Source organism: Mustela nivalis, assembly GCF_964662115.1.
Source record: "Mustela nivalis genome assembly, chromosome: 10".
Classification (NCBI taxonomy): Eukaryota; Metazoa; Chordata; class Mammalia; order Carnivora; family Mustelidae; genus Mustela; species Mustela nivalis.
In genome coordinates, this window is record NC_139029.1 from 27,628,828 (window position 1) to 27,648,939 (window position 20,112).

Below are 20,112 nucleotides of genomic sequence, written 5' to 3' on the forward strand. Positions count from 1 at the left end.
TTGTGACTTTATCCATCTCTCCATTTCCACCTTAGCCTGTATCTGCAACACCTCTCGCCTGGATGACAGCAATAGCCCCCAACGCAGCTTCCCTTCAATCTGCCTTGTACACTACAGCCATCAGAATTTGTATTTGTATTTGTAAAATACAAATCTGTTCATCTTGGTCTGCTGCTTAAAACTCTTTAGCAGCTTCCTCTGGCTCTGAGAATAAAGACCCAAATCAGGGGCGCCTGGGTGGCTCAGTGGGTTAAGCCTCTGCCTTCAGCTCACGTCATGATTCCAGGGTCCTTTGATCCAGCCCTGCATTGGGGGGGTCTCTGCTCAGCAGGGAGCCTGCTTCTCTCTCTCTCTCTGCCTGCCTCTCTGCTTACTTGTGATCTCTGTCAAACAAATAAATAAAATCTTAAAAAAAAAAAAAAAGACCCAAATCCAGGAGACCTTTCTAGAATCATCTTACTTCACTTGTCCTCCAGACTTTCCAGCTATATTGGTCTTCTTTCAGTTCCTTGAACACCAATCTCCCTTCTGCCACAGGACATTTGCATGTGCAATGCCATCTATACGGAGCTCTGCTGTCCAACACAGTAGCCACTAGGCACATGTAGCTAGTGAGCCCTTGAAACATGGCTGGTACAACCAAAGAACCAAATTGTTAATTTACTTAATTTTAATGATTAAATTTAAAATTTAAAATTTAGTCAATTCAAATTGTTGGAAAATTTTTAACTCTTCCTGAAGCAGGAATTCAGTATGTGAGTCTACTTTTCCATTTTTATGAAATCTAAATACAAGTCAAGTTATTTCTGGTGAAAATTTAGTGTCCAAATTAAGATATGCTGTGAAGTGCAAAAATACACAGAATGTTGAAGACTTAGTTTGGAAAAAAAAAAAGGAATGTGAAAGATGTTAATAATTTTTATATTGATTACATGTCAAAAAGATAACATTTGAGCATATACTTGGTGTCATAGTAATTAAATTAATAAATGGCTATAATTAAAATGAACTTCACCTGTTGCTTTTTTACTCATTAGATGTGGCTACTAGAAAAATTTTAAATTATGTCAGTGGCTCATCTGGTATTTCTATCAGACAGCACTGGTCTAGAACACCATCCCTTGTCTTTGTCCTAACTCCTACTCATCCTTCAGAGCTCGGCTGAAAAGCTCTGAAAAGCTTCCCTGAGATAAAGCCTTATTTTTATTTACCTTTATAGCTCTGTGTATGTGCCAGTAGTTGCCTGGTCTTAACCCTACCCATTGGTAATTACACATTTATTGGGATGATCCTTTTGTTCATGCCTGTTACCCTGACCAACTTCTAACTCCTGGCTCCCCCTAGAAACCCCTCAGTCCAGGGCCCATATGGCACATATGGTTATCAGTGGACACTTGAGAATGCCACAGGAGGTCATGCTGTCTGCTGTCCTGTCCTTGGATCCAACAGTCCCCAGCTGTCTTGGAGAGCCTGAACACTCCCTCCCACCAGGGTGTCACTAAGTGCTCTAGGACTCAGATTCTACCTCTCCTGGATGGGAAGTCTTCCTTAACAGGAGGACCAGCGTCCCTCCTGTGATAAGCTGGCCAGGACCTTGGTTCCCACCATAGACGTGATCAGAGCAGAGCTTCTTAAACTTGAATGCGCGTGCCAGTGACCCGGGACCTCACTGTAATGCAGACTCCAGTTCATCAGGTCTGAGATGGGACCTGAGACTCTCCCTTCTAAACTGCCCGGGGATAACGTGGATGCTGGTCCACAAACCACACTTTGAGTGACAAATAAGGCTGCAGAGAACCTGGTTATCACCCTCAGAGTAGCCTCAAAGTTTTCTTCCTGCTCTGGGCCTTCTGCCCAGGGGCCCATGAGGGGGTCTTTCGAAATTCAGCCCTGTCCTGTCCTGCTCCCAGGTAACCCACCAATCCTTGTCCCCTGTGAAGGAATGTGGTGCCTGTGGCTACCGTTGTCATTTGGTTTTGTTTTTAATTTGAAATAAACCTGTGAACAGTTTTCAGAGTCGGGGCAGCCCTGATACGGATCATGGGCGTGTAACAGTACTCTCCAAGGATAAAGTCACACAGCTGGAAATGCTGAACAGTCCCCAAGCTCTGGCTCCTGTCTGCCATGCTGGGCCGATCCTATCAGCTCCTCCAGAAGGATCCACTCTCTTTGGGCTTGGAAGCTGGGAAATGTTCCCTCTGACATGTCCCTTGGGAGCATCGCAAGCCAAGTCTGTGTCACTGGGCCCTCTACCAGGCAAAGGGGACCCCCTCTACCTCCCCACCCTGCTCCTGCGGTGATGTCCGAGAGATAGACGTGTCTTCCGGTGGCCTCGGTTGTGTGTGTGTGTGTGTGCACGCGTGCACATGTGCACATACATGTATGTATGTTGCATGTTTGAACATGGGCCCTGTGTGTGTGTGTCTGTGTGTCCATATATGCATGGAGAGCGTGTACACGCTTTGCTCCCAGCGCTCCAGTTCGGTAAAGCTTCCATCACACAGAGCAGCGCTGGACTCTTCCTGCGTGAGCCTGGAGGTGACAATCATCCCTAGGTGGGCCCCGCAGGCGTGACCGGCCCCACTGTTCCTTGGTGCTGCGGCTGTTGGTGGCCCTTGCGTCTCCGAGAGCCGGCGCCCGCCTCCTTGCTCTCCTTCCTGCTCGGGTTCCTGTTGGCGTTCTCCCGCCGGCCCTGGCCCCCTTTCCTCCTCTTCTGCCCTGCAACCCCAACAGCAGGAAGAGTCAACAAAGGACGTTCTGCAGCAAGCGAGGAGGCCCCGGGCATGGCCCAGGGCTCGAGGAGGGGACTGGGGAGGAAGTCACGGGGGGGGGGGGGGGGGGGGTGGAGTTACTGCCTTTAGGCTGTGGCGGTCCCCCTTAAGGCCTCTTCTGACTAGTGGCCACTTCAGGGGACCCTACAACATGGTTATGGAGACGGGGGTCCCAGGAGCCTTTCCCCCCATCCCTTGATGAACCAGATACCCTCCTCTTGCTTGTGTCTCTTACAGACCTTGAAACCCACTGGGCCAAGATGTTTGGTGCAGCTCTCAGGACAAGCAGGAAAACCCCCAGCTCCTGTGCCCCACTCCACTGCCTCTGGGGGCAGCTGCCACCTCATGGCCAACTACAGGCTGTGTGACCTTGGTCACACCACTACACCTCTCTGAGTCTTAGCACCTGCTTCTGTGGCCCCCCTCAGACCTCTGAGGGACCCTCTAATGCCATCACATGCTGGTTCAGAGAAAATGGGGAAATTGGAAGACACAGACACTGAGCTCCACCACATGGAGCTCTGGGGACTGCTCTCTGCCAGAACCCGGCACTGGTTCCCCCAGCATGGCATCTTGAACTGGAGGTTCCCATCTGGCCCCAGCCTATGGCCCTTTCCTAGGTGACAGGGAGGAGGCAGAAGTGATCAAACCTCCATGGTTGTCCCCAAATCCCAGCCCCGGGGAGGCACAGGCCGCACGCAGCTCACCCTCTGGACAGGGTGTCCTCCGCACTGTGCACCTGCGGGTCTCCTTGGTGTCCGAGCAGATAGTGTGGTCCCCCCCAGGGGCATGGAGCACCCTCCGAGTCCGCTCCTCAGAGCCCCTCCGAAAGCCACAGAGCCTCTTCTTCTTAGAGCACGGCCCCCACGGGGACCACTCGCTCATTTCACATTGCGCTGGCAGGAAAGGAGGGAAGAGGGAGAGAAAGAAAGGGAGGCGGGGGTCACCTCTGGGTACCCCAGAATGCCCCGGGGGAGCCCCTCCCACCTGCTCTCTGCCTGAGCCTGAGGCTGGAGGCATCTTTGGTCCAGAGGCCAGAAAAACCTTGGGACAAACCCCACAGGGCTGTCGGGGGGAGGGGCTGCAGGTGGTGGATAAGCAGGCTCTCCCTGCCCCTTCCCAGGGGCCCAACCCCCTTGGCCCGTAGCACCCCCGCAAACTCACCAGGACTGCTGCACTCCATGGTGCCGTTGGCGGCCGCCGAGCCCTCGGGACAGGCCGGATAGCAACGGCCCTTATGCAGGTACAAGCTTTCCTTACACTTGGTGCAGAAGTTGTGGCTGAAGCAGGCCTCACAGTGCTCAATCTTGCACTCTGAGGAGAGGGCCAGATTGGGGGCCTCTGGCTCACCCCCATCCCCAAGGCCCCTCTACCCTGAGGGCATCCCCCCCAACCCTGAGGGCAGGACCCTGGCCCTGAGCTGCCATGACCGCAGGAGAGTCCTGGGAGGGAGGGAAGGCAAGGGAAGGGTGAGCAGAGGAAGCCAAAGGTGTCGCTCTTCAGGGCTGGCTGGGCCGGTCAACTACCACCACCCCAAACCCAATCCCAGGCCCTGGAACCAAGGTGAGGCACAGAAGAGCTGGTTTCAGAGGAGCAGGGTGGGACCCTCTGGGATTCGTTGAGGGATGGGGGGGGGGCGAGGGGAGAAGGGTCCCAGCGCATCATGGCACACCAGAGGACCACCTAATCAGAGTTGAACTGAGGAATACAATGATCCCCGCTCACAGCTATATGGTTTCCTCTCACCATAGCTAGGCATCCATGACACCCCAAGCCCTGGTTCCCCTCCTGCCCTGAGAAAAGAATCTGCTTGGAGGGGGAAGGAGAGATCTCAGGGCAAATTCCTCTCCCTCTGCAAGGCCCAGTTCCAGGAACCACCTTGGTTGGACTCCTGGGTCCCTCCCTGATCCCCTCTTGCCAGCTCTCCCTCCTCTGGGGAAGTTGGGGGAGGGAGGGTCACAGGGCCCCGGCTGGAAGCAGGCAGAGTCTTTCACAACCTCTCCCTTCCCAGACTGTGGGCTAGGCTGACTTCTTCCCAGCCTCTGGCACCTGCAGCTGGGGCTGCCAGTTTTGCGGGAGCTGGCTCAGTCAGGAACTCCTACCCCAAACACCGTGAGGACCAAGAGGGCAGCCCCAGGGTCCCCCCTCCAGCCCCAAAGTCTTCCCATCCCACTGCACCCGACCCCTCCTCTGTGCCTCCTGGAGGCTCCTTCTCCTCCACTCCACCCTCCTTGCTCAGACTCCTGGGTCTGCTTGCAGGGGACCTACAGTAAGAGTCGCCACTAAGGGCTTTCTATATGCCTCTGGCAACAGCCCTAGGGGGAAAACTAGCACTCTCGTTTCAGACATGAGGCTTTGAGAGGCTGCAACACACGTGAAGTTGTACAATGAGAAAGAAGCAGAATTAAGCTTAGAACCCAAGGCTGATCTCGGGTCAACCATTTCCCCTGCAGGCCTCATTGCTATCAGCCTCCGAAAAAAGGGCACCTGTCACTTAGGTCCCATCTCCCTCCAAAGGCTGTTGTGAGGCTCAGCGGACACATGATCTAGAAATGCATTCTAATCTCCCAGGCCCTGAGCGAATGGGAGGGGCACTGGCATTGTTCACTGGAGTGTGTTCCCTGCCTGTCCCCCAGTATGTCACAGTGAGCCTGAACAGAGGTGGGGCAGAATGTGCCTTCGAACATGCAGAGCTACAGCGGCTGTGGGGGAGCCCAGCCCAGCCGGCAAGAAGACCTGGACACGGGGGTGGGGCAGGAGGGTGCGGGGAACGGACAGGCTGGCAGGGGCTTGAATTTCCCTGCGGTCCCTGGGGCCGGGGTGGTTTTCACATCACAGTGTGATGGGACAGGACACATGTCTCAGAAGCATCTTTCTGGCTGACATGCGGAGGGAGGGCTCAAGGGAACTGGATGCGTGCTGGAGGACAGAGAAGCAGGCTACTGAGACAGTCCAGGAGAGAGGCAGCAGGGACCCCGGGCGAGACTATGGCAGTAAGGGCGGAAACGAGAGGCAGCAGGCACGATCTGGTCATTAGACGGACGGGAGAGGACATGAAGGACAAGCTGGCTCTCGAGTCGATGGCGTGAGTGGCCCAGGACACCACGGCAGTGCAGGTGGGTACAGGTTTGGAGGCAGGAGATAGGGCTCTGATATGGATACATGAGCTGGGAAGGTGGAGGGACTCCCTGAGATGTCGGGCTGGCTGCTGGATACTTGACTCAGAGCCTCATCTCCCCTTCTCCATGTCCCCTCTCCTCCTCCTCCTGCCTGCCACCAACCATTCAAAGCACCCTCCCCCAGTGTCCAGCGTCTTCTCCAGCCCTCCCCACACTCACTGATGCACTTGTTCATGTCGGGGTTGCGGGCATCGAAGTATCCCGGGGGGCAGGAAGGCAAGCAGACGCCCACCTGGCGAATGTCGTTCCTCTCCAGCAGGATGAACAGCTTGGGCGAGCACTTCAGGCAGCCGTTGACCTCAGAGCAGAGCTCACAACCTTTGGCACAGGCCTGGCTCCCCTCCGCACTGACTGCAAGGGTGGAAGAGGGGTAAGAAGGCGGCTGTAGGAGAGACCTCCATCTTTCCCAGGCTCCCACGAGGGTGGGAAGCAAGCCGAAGAGTTTCTTCCTACACGACAAATGTGCTTTTCAGAAAGGACAGGCCAGGATGTCCACTCCTTGTAAGGCCGCTTGACAAGCCTCCAAGCATCATCCCTCAAGGGAACTGGCACAGATGTCCGAAGCAAGAGACCCCCCAGCCCTCCGAAATGTCTGCCCCAGCTCCAGGCACAACACTGGCTTACTCTCCAGGCTTGCTTAGCCATTCCCCGAGGAGCTCCTGAAGCTGCACCTTTCCTGGAACCTTCCCCAGCCCTCCCAAGAAGAAGAAAAGCTCAGCCTCAAGTATGGAAGGAGGGGATTTTTTTTTTTTTATCCTTGCAAAAGTTTTAAGGTCAAGAAGGACAACGGGTTAAACTATCTGAGAAAAAGATCGTCTGCTCGGATGCAGGAGGACAAGTGGAATAACTTGGCTCTGGAACAGTGGTCTCAACCAGAAATGATTTTGTTCCCCAGGGGATATCTGGAACCATCTAGAGATGCTGCTGATGGTCATACTGGGGAAGAGGCTGTTGCCGGCATCTGGGGGAGACAGGTTGGGGGTACTGGTAAATATCCTACAAGGCATGCAGTGGGGGGCCCACAACAAGCTGCCTGGTTCAACATGTCGGTGATGCTCAGTTTGGGAAACATTGGCCTTCCTTTGAGGCAGTGTGACCTCCAGCCCCAGCATGGGGTCTCAACCCTTTGATGTCACTTGTTTAACCAAAACTCCCTGCACCCCTCCCAAGTATCCTGTGCCCGGTGAGCACTGGGGACATGGAGGGAGGCTCTCCTGACCACTCCAAACTGATCTTTCAGTGATGCAGGCAGACCTGCAAACAAGTAAACGCTGACAGCCACAAGGCCTAGTAAGAGTGAACCCAAAAAGAAAAGAAGGAAGGAGTCATGAAGAAGGTTTCCTTTGGGCCAACTTTTGAAGAATTAGTAGAGATTTGTCCATCATGAAGTAGGGGTGAGGGTCCTTCTAGAAGCAGGCCCGCAGAGGTAGAAAAGACCCCAAAGGGAATTACAGATGATTTGGGGTGCAGAAGGGACAGGGAGGGGAATGGTGAAAGACAATCATGCTAAGAACTTGAACGTGATCCTGCCAGGCAGCGTTTCCCAAAGAGCATTCCTGGAACACACTTTCTCCTAAATGTTCCTTAGAGGCTGTAGAGAAAAGGCCAGGACATCAGGGAAGACAGAACACTGGGTCCATGGGTCTAAACAGGGTTCTTTAGCACAGGATTTCTTCAAGCTTTCCCATGCTCCTGTGCAGAGTGACTCCCTAAGAGGGGGACAGAGGAAGCTTCACTTGCCAAACATTGTGGCCCAAGGACCCCTGTTTCGCAGAGTTTTTCTTGGGACCTTTCTCATAACTGATTAGACAGTAGGAAGCTATTGGCAAGGTGCAGGACCTGAGCTGATTTACATGTTGAGAGGTTCCTCTGGCAGCCTGGATGGAGACCAGGGACCAAAGGACCATCTGGAAGGAAGCTGATCAACCAGGTGAGAAAGATGAGAACATCTTAAATAAAATTCTGCAAAGTTGGAGATGGACAGAAAAAGATTTGAGAGAATTTGGCAGAGAAGACCAACAGGAGGGGGGAGTCTGGGGTCAGGGTGAGGGTAGGTGGTGGTGGGACAGTGGGGCTGGCCACTAAATGAGGTCCGCCCCACAGGAAGAAAAGCAAGTGCAGAAGGTAACACACAGAGAGGATATGAGCCACTTAGAAGCAAGCATGAAGCAAGGAGCTGGCGATGCAGGCTGGGGGCAGAGCGCCAGGGGGAATCAGAACAGACGGCACGAGATCACGGAGTGTAGGGGACCCCGAGCTTAGGCTGGACCTGTGCCCTGGGGCAAAACACAGTGTCTCTTGTGCTTCCTTTCCCACCACTGGAAACGGATGTGAGGATGTCTACTCTGGAGGGCTACTGGGAGAAGTACCGGCTGCAGGAGCGATCCCTGATTTCAGAACCAGAGAATGAGCAAGAGTTAAGGACGTGAGCAAAAGGGGAAGGGGCTGGAAAAAACACAGCCGTTTCACAACCACCATGGCTGCTGACTCCCCATGTGGCACGCTTACTCTGTTCCCGGGTCTCCTCATGCGTTCACTTACTAAATCCTTACAACCCACGCAGCAGGTGTGATTATTAGTTTGTAAGCCTTGTTTTTACAGAGGAGGGCACGGGGAAGTGAAATGACTTGAACAAGGCTTTGCAGCCAGCATGTGTGCCAATGCAGAGGGAACAAAGTTTAGGAAGGTCAAGGGCAATACCACATGAGGTAATGTGGAGACCAGAAGTTCAGGTAGATTGATTTTTTAAAAAAATATATAGAATTGATTTGTATAGAGCCGATGTTAATTAATCAATGTATTTAAAAATTAATATTGTTCTTGGTTTAGTTCTTCTAGGAGCAAAAATATTTAAGTGTTGCGTTGGCATTATGAGGGAGCCCTTGGGTTTCCTTTTCCACTTTGGTCCTTTATTTGGTTGTATTACAAATTAATAAGTTTGTTTAAATTTTAGGTACTGCTTCTACTTCAAAGATATATTCTCTATTATTCAAAGTTTCTACTGAATTCATTGTTGAAATGAATGTCCCCTCTATCCTTGCCTTAGTTTCAATAACTGAACTGATCCCAGCGTCCTATTTGCCAGCCATATAACTATGTTCCCATGCTCGTGTCTTCATCCTTGTTGTTTTTGTTAAGGACAGATTTGCAAAAGGCCCTCTCAGAATCCTGCTGTCCATCTCCCAATCAACCAGCACATCTCTGTGTGCATTTCTCTTCTGATCTCTCAGTGACACAGCAAGAGAAAGTGTGGAGCCCTCAGGATCTGAAATCAGCGTGGGGGCAGGGAGCATGGAGGGAGGGGTTAGATGTGAAGCTGGAAGGGGAGACAGGCCAAGATAAGAAAGGGTCTTGAATCTGGACAAAGGAATTTGGACATTGTCCTAAAGGCAGTGAAGAATTACTGGGGGCTTTAAAATCAGAGACATGGTCGGATCACTCTGTGATAGGGAGAATGGGTCATAGGGATGGCAAGTCTGGAGACAAGAAGATACCTCAAGCCCAAAGAGACAGCTGGATGGAGAAGATGCAGAAGAGTGGACACAGGTGAGATACTCAGGTGGGAGAATCAATAAGACCAGGTGATGTGGGCCAGACATGGGGCTGAGGGCTGGGGAAAGAGCAAGCTGAGGGTGACTCCAAGGTGTTGGGCTTGTGTGACAAGGTGGCCCTTCTCCCTTCACCAAGACGGGACCACAGGAGGCGGAGCAGGTTTGGGTGGGATGAGAAGTCAGGTTTTAGATGTGTTGACATTGTGGCTCCTGTGAGATATCTGGGGGGAGGTGTCTATTAGGCAGTTGAACCTGTGGGTCTGGAAGTCAAGAGAAATATTTTGGCTGGAGATTTCAATGTGGCGTTTTTAATATGAAAACAGTCATAAAGGCATGAGCATCCACAAGACAGAAAGGACAGTGGGTCAAGAGAATGAGCAAAAGAACCAGGAATTTAAGGGAAGGGCAGAAGAAAGAAAGGTCATTCAAAGGCACAGTGAATATGAAAGCCAAGAGCAGAGCCCACTGGGCAGGCCAGGGAGCCGTCGCTGTTCCAAAGCTGCTGAGGTGTCAGCCAAGGAGGCAGCAATGGTGCCCCTGACAGGGGCAGAGGGCAGAAGGCAGGGGTCAAGGAGTAGAGGAAGGAGAGTCATCTCATTCAAGAAATCAGCTGTGGGGCAGGGGAGAGAATGCAGGGATCCTACTTTGGAAGCTGTGGTCATCAGTGGTTAAGTCATGGGACAGGGAGTCATCCCGAGGCAGAGCCTAAGCAGTGGGCAACACTCACTCAACAGGCCAGCTGAGGAGGAGGGGCTCAGAGAGAACTGAGAAGGAATCCTGGGGTAGGGGTGGGGGGTTGCTGAGGGAGAGTGGGCACGGGAGCCAAGTTGCAAAGGGGGAGATGTGCAGAGACAGCCGGGAGGAGGTCACAGCCACATACCGGCACGGGGAGGTGACCCACTGGCTGACCCCAAAAGGAGCAATTCTGGTGGAGTGGGGGATGGGAAGCGGGTAGAAGGGGTGGAGGTGGAGGTAGAGGGAGGAGAGGGCCAGAGTGCATCCGAGAACATAGGAACAGAGAGGGGAGAGCAGCGGGGAGCAGGGGCTGTGATCACGCGCCTCTGAGAGACTCCGGGGCTGGGTGAACTGATGGAGTGAAGACCCGAGGATACAGGAGAGTTGCAATGCAAAGCAGAGTGGCTTTGGGGCTTGAGACAAGGACAAAGGGAACTGAGCTCCATGAAGTTTGAGGACACAGGAAGGAGAAGGAGAGCTTATCAAGGAGGAGAGGAGTTCAGTGACAGGCAGGGGTCAATTCAGCGAGGAAGGGGATGCTGGTCAAGAAGGATAGGAACCCAAGGGTGTTCTCAGCTTAATGAGACAGGTGCATGGGCAGTGGGGTGCAAATAGACAGCCACAGGGAGGGGGCTCTATGTGCGGGAAACGGGGTCCAAGGAAGATGGTGGGTGTTGGGGGATGCCTAATGATTCAAAGGGAAAAAAGTGAGGCTCATTCATTCCATAGACATTTACTGCACACCTAACCTGTGCCCAGAAGGGCTGGGAGCTGGGGACCTAGAGCTAGAGCTGAGGCATAAACAAAGGCCCACCCAGGGATGCGGCAAGCACGGCTGGCTCACGCTGTGTGAGTGGATGAGTAATGGAAGACACTCCCTTACCCAGCCGGCTAGGCGAAGAGGGTGTGCCACACAGGAGGAACAGCCTGTGCAAAGGCTCTGAGGCACCGAACATCTTAGTGCATTCACAGAATGGAAAATAGGGCTTTATGCTACTGGCAGGGAAGGGGACCTCAGAAGGGCACGGCCAGATTCACCACATGCAAGGTTCCTATGTCCATGATGGAGGGAGGCGCACAGGGGAGGCAGCCTTGTAGGGCTATAGCTTCCCTGTGGAGGCTGGGTGGGCTGGAAGTGGAGGGCATTCAGAGAAAGTATGGAGCCTACTTCCCAACCTCTTCACAAAACCCCCTCACATGGTTCTGCCCCCGCCAAGTCCTCAGTGAAGCCCACTTCCCCAGGCTGGGAAGGCAAGGCTGTGCCCCCCTCCATTCCCTGGGGCTTCTCAGGCCCCTTCATCCATTCTTGCACAAAACCCTTGCAAACTGATGTTCCTACAACCAAAACACCCCTTCCTAAAATCCATCGATGGCTCCCTATCACCAGCAGAACTGAGACCCGTCTGGTCTTACTAACTTCTTTACCTGGCCTGAAAAGCCTCCATGAGCTGATCCTACCCACTTCATCTCTCAACACTACCCCTCAGCCAAACAGAACTATTTTCGTTTGTCTGCACACATCACATCATTGCACACCTCCGTGCCTTTGGTCAAGTTGGTCCCTCTGCCTGGAACATTCTCTTCCACCTCCTGAGCCTGATGAACTCCTTCAAGCCTCAAAACAAAAGCCACCTCCTCCAGGAAGTCTCCCCTGATCTCACTGCCCCACAAAGTCTGTATGGGGTCAGACGGGAGAGCCGGGCTTCAGTGAAGAAATGAGGGACTCAAGGCAGCAGGACTGAGCAAGGGACCCAGAAATCTGCTAAAAGAGTCTCAGTAAGGAGAAGGAGTACTCAGTGCGAGAAGTGGGGAGTCAAGGTGGGCACCCTGAGGCCCAGGCAGGAAAGCATTCAGGAGCAGGCGAGGACCAGTGAGGAGACAAGAGGCTAACTGAGTGAAGAGGGGGCTTAGAGAGGGGAGGGAGGGTCCTCAGTGAATGGGAGGAGGAAATCACCCCGCTAGGGTTCCTAACTCACAGCTAAGAGCCCTTTTCTCAATTTCACTCCCTCCGTGCGGGGAGACCATCACCCAAGTCTGAGATCAGCCATTTCTGCACTCCAAACTGGTATATGTCTCCTGATCGGTGCTCTATCAGAGTCGACAGATCTGAGGCTCATCTGCACAGCCAGCCTACCTCCCCACGCTGGCTCCCCACTGCCCGCCCCAGTGGCTACAAGGTCAAGCAGCCACACACGGCATCGTGGTCCTTTCTTCCCTTCCTACTCCCCAGAAACCCTAGGGCCAAACAGTCCACACATTGTTCATGTGACAACGACATGTATCCTGAAGTCTAGACAGAGCTTTGCTATTTTCTAAAGGGTTCCCACCAAATATACACGCATAAATAAAACCTCCCGTAGGCTGTACTATATCCCTTTGCAATCACCCTTGCAGCTTTATGGGTTTTATTCAACAAGCAAGCATTGTCTAGCAACCCTCATCCCTCTCCAGGTCCTCACTGCACCTCAAATCTTTCCCCACCCTCACATGTCACCATCAAGGACTTCTGCACTCATGCCACCCGGTACAGGGCCGTGGTCCCATCAAATTGGGGCATTCACCTGGCCTTTGCAGGGACCAAGTCTTTCTGATGCTCAAGGCAGTACTTTGTTATTGTTGTGGTTGTTTTCGATACAACAGACTTGAACCCAGGCTGAGTCAAAGTGTGAGTGGAAGTGTGACACAGCTCATGCCCCCCCCCCCTGGAAACAAAGGAGACTGGTTATAAACCGCTAAACCACATTGGGCCTGTAAAGCCCAAGATACCGGAGCAGAGAAGAAAATCAAGGCCTCGATGATGATTAAACCTAACCGCCTCTAATTGTGTGTTAAGCCAGGGATTTTCAGCTTCACCAATTTTCTGAGCTTCTCTCCCTGGGCTGGGTTCTGGCCTGGACCGCACCGGTGGGGACCCAACAGAACTCCACTGCCTCCCGACTTTTCCTGGTGGGGCTGGGTTTGACAGCCTCAGGAGGAAGCAAGAGGGGCTTGTGCTGCACTTCAGAGGAGCCTCCCACCTGTGGGAGTGACATGCCTTATGGGGGACGCTGAAAGGGAGAGAGCCCTTGGGGTCTGTACCAGAGGCCCCCTCCCTCTCCCTAGCCGGTTGGCACAGCCAGCATTGACTCCCTTCACATACTAGGCAGGTTCGCATACCCCATCCCCCTCCCCCCACCCCCCATGGCAGGAGCCAGGATGAGGCCAGGGGGCTCTCAGGTCTTGCCAGGGATGGGATTCTGTGGGGACAGGTTCACCATGAGCTCTGTCAAGCTCTGCTTTTAGGAAGACAGGGTTCTTGGGAATTGGGTTTCAGTATCAACCAGGTGTCCTTAGGCCTATCTGTATCACAAAAGAATTTAATTTTTTTTTTTTTTTTTAACTGTGAGAACCCCTTCCAGTGACATCTTATGTGGAATCTGGCTGAAAACAGGAAAGAGGTAGCAGTCCTCTGCTTGGACAGGCAGTGGGGCCACACTCCTTCCCACTGCCTCCCCTTCAGCCCCCAGTGCAGCTCCCTGAATCCCACTGCGCAGAGTTAAAAACCATGGGAGTGGACAGTCTCATGAGCCTCCCTACTCTGCTGTATCTGCCCCCATGAACTTGGCAGGGAAGCTGTTCCCCAAACTTAGTAGAGCTCCTGGCCCCAAGGGGTTACCGGGGGCCCACACTCAGCCAAGACCCAAAGAAAAGAGCTGAGAACTCCTATCAGTGAGGAGAGGGCCAAGCACCCTGAAGCTGGGGCCCCAGCAGCAGGGGACCCCATCTCCATGGATACCACACAAAGCTGGTGTTATGTCAAAAGGCATAATCCACACACTGGATCCTCACAAGAGAGGGGTTAATCTAGAAAGCAGAGTCTACAAAGGGGAAAATAGACAAAAGTAATCTACAGAGGGGCTAATCTCAACAAATTAATCCACACACCGGATAATCCACAAACAGGATAATCTACTGAGTAATCTACACAGCTGTAATAGACAAAGTAAAATCTGCCATGGTCATCACCGAATGAAACCGCCGATGGCCCTCCGGCCCCCAGGCGGCCCCCTCCCGCTCCCAAGGCCAGCAGTGGTCCAGCCCTGCTCCGTTACTCACTCCGCCTCTGCCTCTTGCCCTTGATCCCCCGGCTGCCGGCAGCGAGATGCATCCAGCTCAGAACCAGGACCACCACACACAGCCCAAGCCGCATAGTCACTTGCCAGCTCCAGGCCCCCGGTAGAAGGGGTGGTCTTTGGGGGATGGGGGGGTGGACAGCGCAGGGCTCTTGCTAACACCTGCGGGGCTGGTTCAGCAGCAGGAGGCCCGGGCCTGGGCCGTATCCCAAATCCACCATAATCTCAGTTGGGGGCAGAGAGGGTGTGGGGAGCCCACTTCTTCATCAGCCCATTGGGAGGTCCAGAGAGCTTTCCCCAAAGGCACCTCGGGTGTGTCACATGGGAGAGCTCTTTGCCACTTCAGCGGGGACACCTCCAAAAACCAACCTGTTGGGGGGAGGATAAAGAGAGGTTAATTCTGGGGAACCTTGGGGTCCCGCTAACTAATGTCTCCTACCGTCCCACGTGGTCTCCTACCCAGAAGACAGTGAGAACTCCGAATGGTTGAATAGGACAACTTACCCACCTGCCCCCCGCCGCAGCCCCCACCCTGTAGAAGAAATCTGCACCTTTTCCTGGGAATTTCACAGAACGCCCTAACCTGGGACTGGAGCCGGCTACCCAAGCAGCTGGACTATGGCAGACTCTCACATCCAATTTGGGATCCCTGGGAACCAGCTGGCCCCACCCCTGCCCGATATTGGCCAGCTCTGACTGGAAGTGCTTCTTTAGATCTACCCTTCTGACCTCATACTGCAGGAATAGCCTCTGTCTTGAAGAGGAGCTCTCTGTCCTTCTGTGAGTGACCCCTCAGCCCTTTCCTCCCAGTGCTGAGTCACCCCTGTGCCTTTCACCTGTGGAGCTCTAGTGGTGGCCCCCCGACAAGTGGGCAGACTCTGCGTGGCCCTCTGGGCTTGGCGGGAGAAAAGGAAGTAAGGCTTCCCCCGGCCACAGAAACTCTGACACAGCAGGCCCTGCGGGCCTGGCCTTTGTGAGAGGATAAAAGAGGCAGCGGTGCCCGCCCTGGCCAGAGACACAGAGAATGGGGATAATCCCCTGGCCCAGCGAGAGCCAGGTCTCTGGACCCGCTGGCCTGCTGGCCCGGTGATGGGGGCAGGGGCAGCTGGTCCCTCCCCGGTGCAGTGTGTCTGGAGCCCGACCTGGGAGTCGGGGCCGAACACCGAGCTTCACACTCTGGGATCACTTACTCCCGCACATTCTTCCAGCCCAGGCATGCTGGAAAGCATTGCCCTGAACACTTGGCTGCAGACCCACCCATGCTCGCCCAGGGACAGAAGGAAAGAGCCAGGCTTCAGGAAGCTTCGTAGATGCCCGGGAAGCATCGCCCTCCCACCTGCCAGCTAGATGCCTCTGGACACATCACTCAGCCTCTCAGAACGTCAGTTTCTTCATCTCTAAAATGGGAATAAAGATGCCTGTTTCACAGGCTTGTTCTGAGAGTTGGCTGAGTTTTGGCTTACTAATGAGAAATCTGAAATGCTGGAGCGGCACTGCCCCTCCAGCACGGTCCCAACCCCTTTCCCCTTGGCCTCTGGGGGAGGCCCCAGGGAGCCCACCTGCATGGGAGATAAATCGTTATCCCTCAAGGGAGCTCGGCACTTCCCTGCTCGGCCTCTCCCTCCAGCTTTGAAGGCCAGTCACACTCAAGTGGTTAAGCTGCCCTTGTGAGAAGTGTTTACACGAGGCTGATGGGTCCCACCTGGCCCTGCAGCCTAGCCAAGCTGGGGCGGGGATGCCCCCAGCCACCTCCAAACGCCAGCCTCTGCGTGCCCCTCCAGGACTCCCCATGTGCACTGCCAGAGCCCTTCTCCTCCCCTGCCTCCATCACACACTTCCCTCACCTGCAAATTGTGGTCGGTCCTCCAGCTGAGCTTATCAGACTGGGGTCTTTAGCCAGAGGCCAGCTGTAGAGAGCATGATGGTTAAGGGAGGAAGCAGAATGCTGGGCTTCTAATGTGGGTAGCGCTGTGTATTAGCTGTTACCTCAGCCTAGTTGTTCAGCTGGTCCTTATCTGTGACAGGATGGTGGTTTTTTATAGTTTAAATGAGCCAATACATGAAAAGGCTTAGAAGGGCACCTGGCGCGTCAGGAGGACTCACTCATCATGGTTGTATTTTCTATGACCAGGAAGCCACAATTTTGTGTCTACATGCCAGTGGTCATCCAAAAAGCAATACAGGTGTTTTGTTTTGGTATCATCTGGATACGGGCCTTAATACTGAGACCTGTTATGCAGTTTCCATACTCGCATTCATCCCCGTGTGATCACTCACTATGGCAGGGTTGATGGAGGCATTTGTGAAACTGAAGACTCCTGGCAGATACATTCTTGGGGCGCCGTGGGTCCTTACACTGGACAAACACTGGAGGAGAAAGCCACATCCGACCAACCTGGTGTTAAAGCCGGGGTCTGTGAGAATTTGGTCTTACTGCGAGCTCGGTTATCCATGGGATCTTAGGGGCAGAAGAGATCTCCTTTGCTTCTCCTGTGCCTGCCCGGCCCAGGGCCTGGCACACCCAGGTTGGGGGGCTCAACCGAGGTCAGCTTCCTTCCTCGCCTTCCCTCTCTTTCGCCTCTGTTCCCCTCAATCCTCCTACGTCTGAGCTTTCAGCCTTCTTCTGGCCATGCTCCTCCGGTCCTCGCCCGTGAGGCCCTTCTGGCCCACTCCCACCTGAATCACTGGAACCATGATCTCAGCTGGGAAATGGACAGGAGGATTCAGATCTGAATAACACGGGAGCAACTAACACTGACCTCACTCACCTATCCCTGGATGGGAGGAGATTCAAGCACTTTAAAAAGTATATACATGGGGTATCTGGGTGGCTCAGTGAGTTGAATAAAGTCTCTGTCTTCAGCTCAGGTCATGATCTCAGGGTCCTGGGACCGAGCCCCGCATCAGGCTCTCTGCTCTCTCTCTCTCTGCCTACTTGTCCAATAAATAAATAAAATATTTTTTAAAAGAAGTATATACATATAATTAACCCTGAAAAGGAGCTAAGGCCAGGAGTATAAGCAACAAATAGGAGGGCAGCCAGCCAGTTGTGGAGGGGGTGTGCTGGGGGGCAAATGTCTCATCTAAAGGGAGCGGGTGCTATTCAACTCCAGTGGACTGTCGATGGGCAGAGATAATGATTAAATATTGTCAAATCTTCTGATTTTTTTTAAAAGAGAAGTTGAAAACTCAGATTTTGATGTGAAATCCCATTTTAAAAGCTGGAGAGGTCTCAGACTAAGGATGCCGCAGAACAAGCCCCCAGAAGGTCACAGGTCCCTCCACCCCTCCCTCCTTCCCCATCCCATCCAAGCACATACAGAGACTACCCTGGATGAGCAGAGCCAGCAATGGGAACTGCTGGCAGTAATCAAGGTCTCAGGCATCTGTGGGGGGAAGGAAGGGCATTTTGTCTCTGCCAGGGTAAGGGTGAAGGGCTCACATTCATCAGATGCCTGCCCCACCTGACGTGTGCTGGGCCCGCATTTACTCCGAATAACTCTAGGAAAGAAGTGAATTATTCCCATTGTATTGGCACTGGGAGGTTAAGAGTCTCAGGGTGACAGATCTAGCCCAGTGACCACCGAGTGGGGTTTGTTGCTCAGGACTGGGTGTCTGGAGGGCGGGACAGGGGAGCAGGGAGCTGACCACGGAGGTGGGGAAGGAACTGGCGGCAGAGGCAGAGCTGGTGAGGGAGACTGAGGAGAGAGGCCGCGCACAGGCTAGGTGGTCTGGGGAGGGGAGGACACAGGCTGCCCAGGGGAACACAGCTGGGCGGGGGGGGGGGCCGAGGGCGGGGACTCGGTGCCCCCGCAAGGTTGCAATAACTTTCACCTTCTTCCCTGTAACACTATCAGGATAAATTGGTACTCCGTCCGGGGCCGGATACAGACCCAAAAATGTAAACCATCCCGATAATGTCTCATTAACCCTCCCCGGGACCGGCTACGGGTGGGGAGTTTCGGCAGCGGAGCGGGCTGGCGGGCGGGGGCAGAGGTATTGCTGGGCGGGGGGCGGGACCAAGTACGTGCCTGCCCGACCTGTCGGGATTAGCGTGTCGGCCGGAGCCAAGCCAGGTGCTGGGGCCGCCCCCCACCCTTCCAACACCGAGGGCAGCCGGGAAAGGCTCCTGCACGTCCCTCCATCTCTGCCCGGTGCGCGCAAATTCTTCTTCCCTCCCCACTGTCCCGGAGAGGCCCAGCAGGTGCAGGGGGAGGGGAGGCGGATCAGAAGTCCCTCTCACTGTCTCCCCTCCCCAAATCCAAGAGAATTCTCCAAGAGGTCAGTTTCACAAGAAAGCCTCAGCCCCCAAGCACCCGCACCCAGAATCCGTCCTTGTCCTCCTCTGAGCCCCGGACGAACACAGCCCCCCACCTCTCCTCAACCAAGCAGTACCATCCGTCCCTCAGCGACCGACCCGAGGGCCAGTGAGTCGCGCCACCTCGCAGCGCACTGGGGGCGGTCGTGCTCGCAGCCTGCCACGTCGGACCCAGACTCAGGCTGTGGGACTGAGGTGGAAAGAATCAGGGGCCACGGGTCTCAGGGGAATTCGAGCCGACAGCGCCAGGGATCAAGAGCTGGGGAAGAGGGGTGAACAAGACTGATGGGCTTGGGGAATCCAGAACGATCAGTTTCCATCAGTTTCAGATTCAGAGTCAGATGAGATCAGATCCAGAGTGAGGACGATCACCGGGGGCTGCGGGGTTGAGGGGAACCCGAGGCAGCAACCGGGAGAGGGCTGCCCAGCGACTTGAGGGATGACGCGGATGGCGGCGGCAAAGACTAGCAGGAGAGGCTACAGGAGGTGCCCTCTCTCGCCCTCTGACCCCACAGCAGCCAGAAGTCCCCTTCCCCTCGCTGTCGCCCCCTCCCCCCCTCCGTCCCCCCGGCATTCAGCTCGACCGAGCCCCGACGGGAGGTCCCCGGCACCCCAGGCCCCGGGAAAGGGGGCGCTAGGGAGGAGGACGGAGCAGCTCAGGGGGGACTCACCTCCGCGCTGCCAGCCGCGGCGGGGGCAGGCCCGGGAGGGGCGAGGGCGCGGCCGGCTCGCCCGCCTGCCGCAGGACTGTCCTGGGCGCCCGGCTCGCCCGCGCTCCGCCTGCGCGTTCCTAAGTTGCTCAATCTGCGGGCGGCTCACGCCCTCCGGGGCCAGCGCCCCACCCGGCGCATCGGTCCTTTGGGGCGGCTCGGTCCGGCCCTCGCTCTCCGCAATGCCCCACTCCGGCGGTCCGCTCCCCGCTCTCCGCCCAGTGCTGGTGCTCTCCGTCGCGCCTCCGCTCTGCCGGAGCTCCCAGCCCGGAGAGGGGCCAGTCCTCTGCTCGCACGAGGGAGGGAATCCCCCCCTTTGCAGTCCCACCCCCCGAGCCGGCCCCCCTTGCCTGGATCCGCAGCAAAAAACGGACTGGAGTGCCAGGCCCGGGAGTCCCTAGCCCCCTCCCGCAAGCCCTCGCCCACAGCAGCTGGGGCGCTGCGCTTGGAGCGCGGGGCTGCCAGCCGCACACGCCCTCCGGACCCCGGCGCAGACCCTCTGCCCTAGCCTCCTCCCCTCCCCACGCCCCGCACCCTGGGGATCCCACTCAGCCACAGCCCCCGCCGCAGTTCCAGGCATCTTGGGGTCAGAACAGGGTCCGAGAGCCTCGAGAAACCTCAGTTTCCCTATCAGAAATCCAGAAAGTGACAAGGACCAGGCTCACCGGGGCCAAGGACCAGGCTCACCGGGGCCTATGGTCCTGGCCACGCCCTCCTCCTCTCAGGGTCAAGTCTT

At 55.0% G+C, this 20,112-nt stretch overlaps 1 protein-coding gene across 1 annotated transcript; it reads right to left on the reverse strand.

Moving 5' to 3' along the window:
- Positions 1-1,963: 1,963 nt before the first annotated feature.
- Positions 1,964-19,667, reverse strand: RSPO1 (R-spondin 1). Its single transcript, XM_082686945.1, has 6 exons — positions 19,338-19,667; positions 14,332-14,717; positions 6,110-6,301; positions 3,936-4,085; positions 3,479-3,667; positions 1,964-2,718 (listed from the first exon to the last, which is right to left on the reverse strand). Exons 2-6 carry the CDS (start codon positions 14,423-14,425, stop codon positions 2,552-2,554), a joined length of 792 nt encoding a protein of 263 aa, XP_082543071.1. The 5' UTR covers positions 14,426-14,717; positions 19,338-19,667; the 3' UTR covers positions 1,964-2,551.
- Between the last annotated feature and the right edge of the window lie 445 nt (positions 19,668-20,112).

Bases quoted from the DNA above. Each gene is read 5' to 3' on its own strand.
- RSPO1 (XM_082686945.1), bottom strand. From the start codon at position 14,425: ATGCGGCTTGGGCTGTGTGTGGTGGTCCTGGTTCTGAGCTGGATGCAT. The intron at 6,302-14,331 runs GTGAGTAACGGA...CCACCCTTGCAG, and splicing joins GGGCAAGAGGCAGAGGCGGA to TCAGTGCGGAGGGGAGCCAG. The intron at 2,719-3,478 runs GTGAGCTGCGTG...TTGGGGTTGCAG, and splicing joins GAGGACACCCTGTCCAGAGG to GGCAGAAGAGGAGGAAAGGG.